At 55.3% G+C, this 1,441-nt stretch overlaps 1 protein-coding gene across 1 annotated transcript in view; it reads right to left on the bottom strand.

Annotated features, from left to right (window-relative positions):
- Window positions 1–627: 627 nt before the first annotated feature.
- Window positions 628–1,441, bottom strand: part of STK10 (serine/threonine kinase 10) — a 45,973-nt gene continuing 45,159 nt past the window's right edge. The window contains 3 exon segments of the mRNA XM_009882089.1: window positions 628–844; window positions 959–1,072; window positions 1,347–1,441. The exon segment at window positions 1,347–1,441 is cut by the window's right edge and continues 12 nt beyond it. Of these exon segments, the coding sequence (XP_009880391.1) occupies window positions 704–844; window positions 959–1,072; window positions 1,347–1,441 (350 nt within the window). The 3' untranslated portion in view covers window positions 628–703.

Below are 1,441 nucleotides of genomic sequence, written 5' to 3'. Positions count from 1 at the left end.
TGCCAGCAATCACAGCAAACGAAGCAGCAGAAGCATCTTTGGAAGGACGTCCAGGCGTTCCCCTTTCTGCATAGTCTGTACGAGGAGGATGAGGAAAGAAAAAACCCAACCCTCTCTCCTCAAAGGCAAAAAAAAATCCAAATCACTGTCTCTCCCTTGAGCAAAAAAGGACCACAGTAGATAGAAATAAATCTAAGGCAAGTGTTGGGAGGCCACAAGGCCAAGGTTAGCCTAAGACAGCGCCAAAGCTGCTCTGCCCCAGACCTACAGAGGACCGGGAGGAGGAGCAGCCACAATGGAGAGGAGCCGACAGTCCCTGTGCAGAGGGCAGGAGCCACCGCCTGTTTCTCCTGTTCAGGGCGGTTATTGCTTCAGTCTGAGCTGACGACCCCAGTGAGCACCAGGCTCACGTGAAGGCAACACATCCAGCTAACAGTGCAAGAACGACCGCAGAAAAGGTCCTGCCCGGCTTCCCAGCCTGGAGCCATGCTGAGCAGGCCAGCTCCTGCAAAAGCCACCAAACTTCCAGTGAGAGTCCCCCAGTGCAGGACAGAGGACACGTTTATCCCAAACAGAGCGAGGGGACAAGAGGGTGGTGTTGTGAGAGGAGGCTGCCGAGAGGGTCTTCCAAGTCCAAAGTTGCCCATCTGCAGCCAAGGGGGACACAGCAAGTCCCAGCTGGTGGCCTGCCAGCTGCGGGGTGTTATGAGCTCTCTGCAGAGCTGAATGGGACAAACTTGGCGTGTTTGGTTGGGGACGCTGGCGTCTGTCCATCTGCCTCCTCACTTAGCTTGAAGAACATCTCCTGCTCACGCTTCTTCTGGTTCAGCTCATCCTCCAGGGCCTTAAGCAGAAGGGAACACACACAGCAAGAGATTGAGAGATTGTACTGTAACTATGGACACTGTCCCCCCAGCCAGCTGAGCGGGACACCCTGCTCACACCCAGGAGGCACTACCTTCTTCCGTGGCCTCAGCTTGTCCCGCCACTCCTTCATGTGCTGGTTGTGGTTCTCATCCAAGGACTTAAGCTTCTGGGTTTCATGCTCAATCAAGAGGTGACACTTCTCATTCTAAACACAGATTACAAAACAAAACACCCATTAAGCAGCTGGGACTGTAAATCCTGTGGTTGAACAGGGCTTGCATGGGCCAGAGGCATTCAGAGCTCTGAGCTCCGGGGCATGTTTAAACACGGCCACAAAAACCTCCCAAGGCAGAGCAGGGGGACGTCAGTTCTAGTTCACCAACAGTCCTCTGCAGCCACTTCTCACAATGTGCTCCTTGTGCGGGAGCAGAAGCAGCGTGCAGGCAGCTCCCAGAGGCCGAGCCACGAGGGATGGGTACCTGCAGCTGCTGGAGCTCGTTCACGTTGCTCTCGCACTGGGCCAGCATGTCCTTCATCTGCGTCTCGTGCTTCTGCTGCTGGTGCAGCCGCTCTG

This window comes from Charadrius vociferus, unplaced genomic scaffold (assembly GCF_000708025.1).
Source record: "Charadrius vociferus isolate BGI_N301 unplaced genomic scaffold, ASM70802v2 scaffold3, whole genome shotgun sequence".
NCBI classification, from domain to species: Eukaryota; Metazoa; Chordata; class Aves; order Charadriiformes; family Charadriidae; genus Charadrius; species Charadrius vociferus.
Note: the sequence above shows the minus strand (reverse complement) of the source record. Positions and strands in the feature narration are given on the sequence as shown.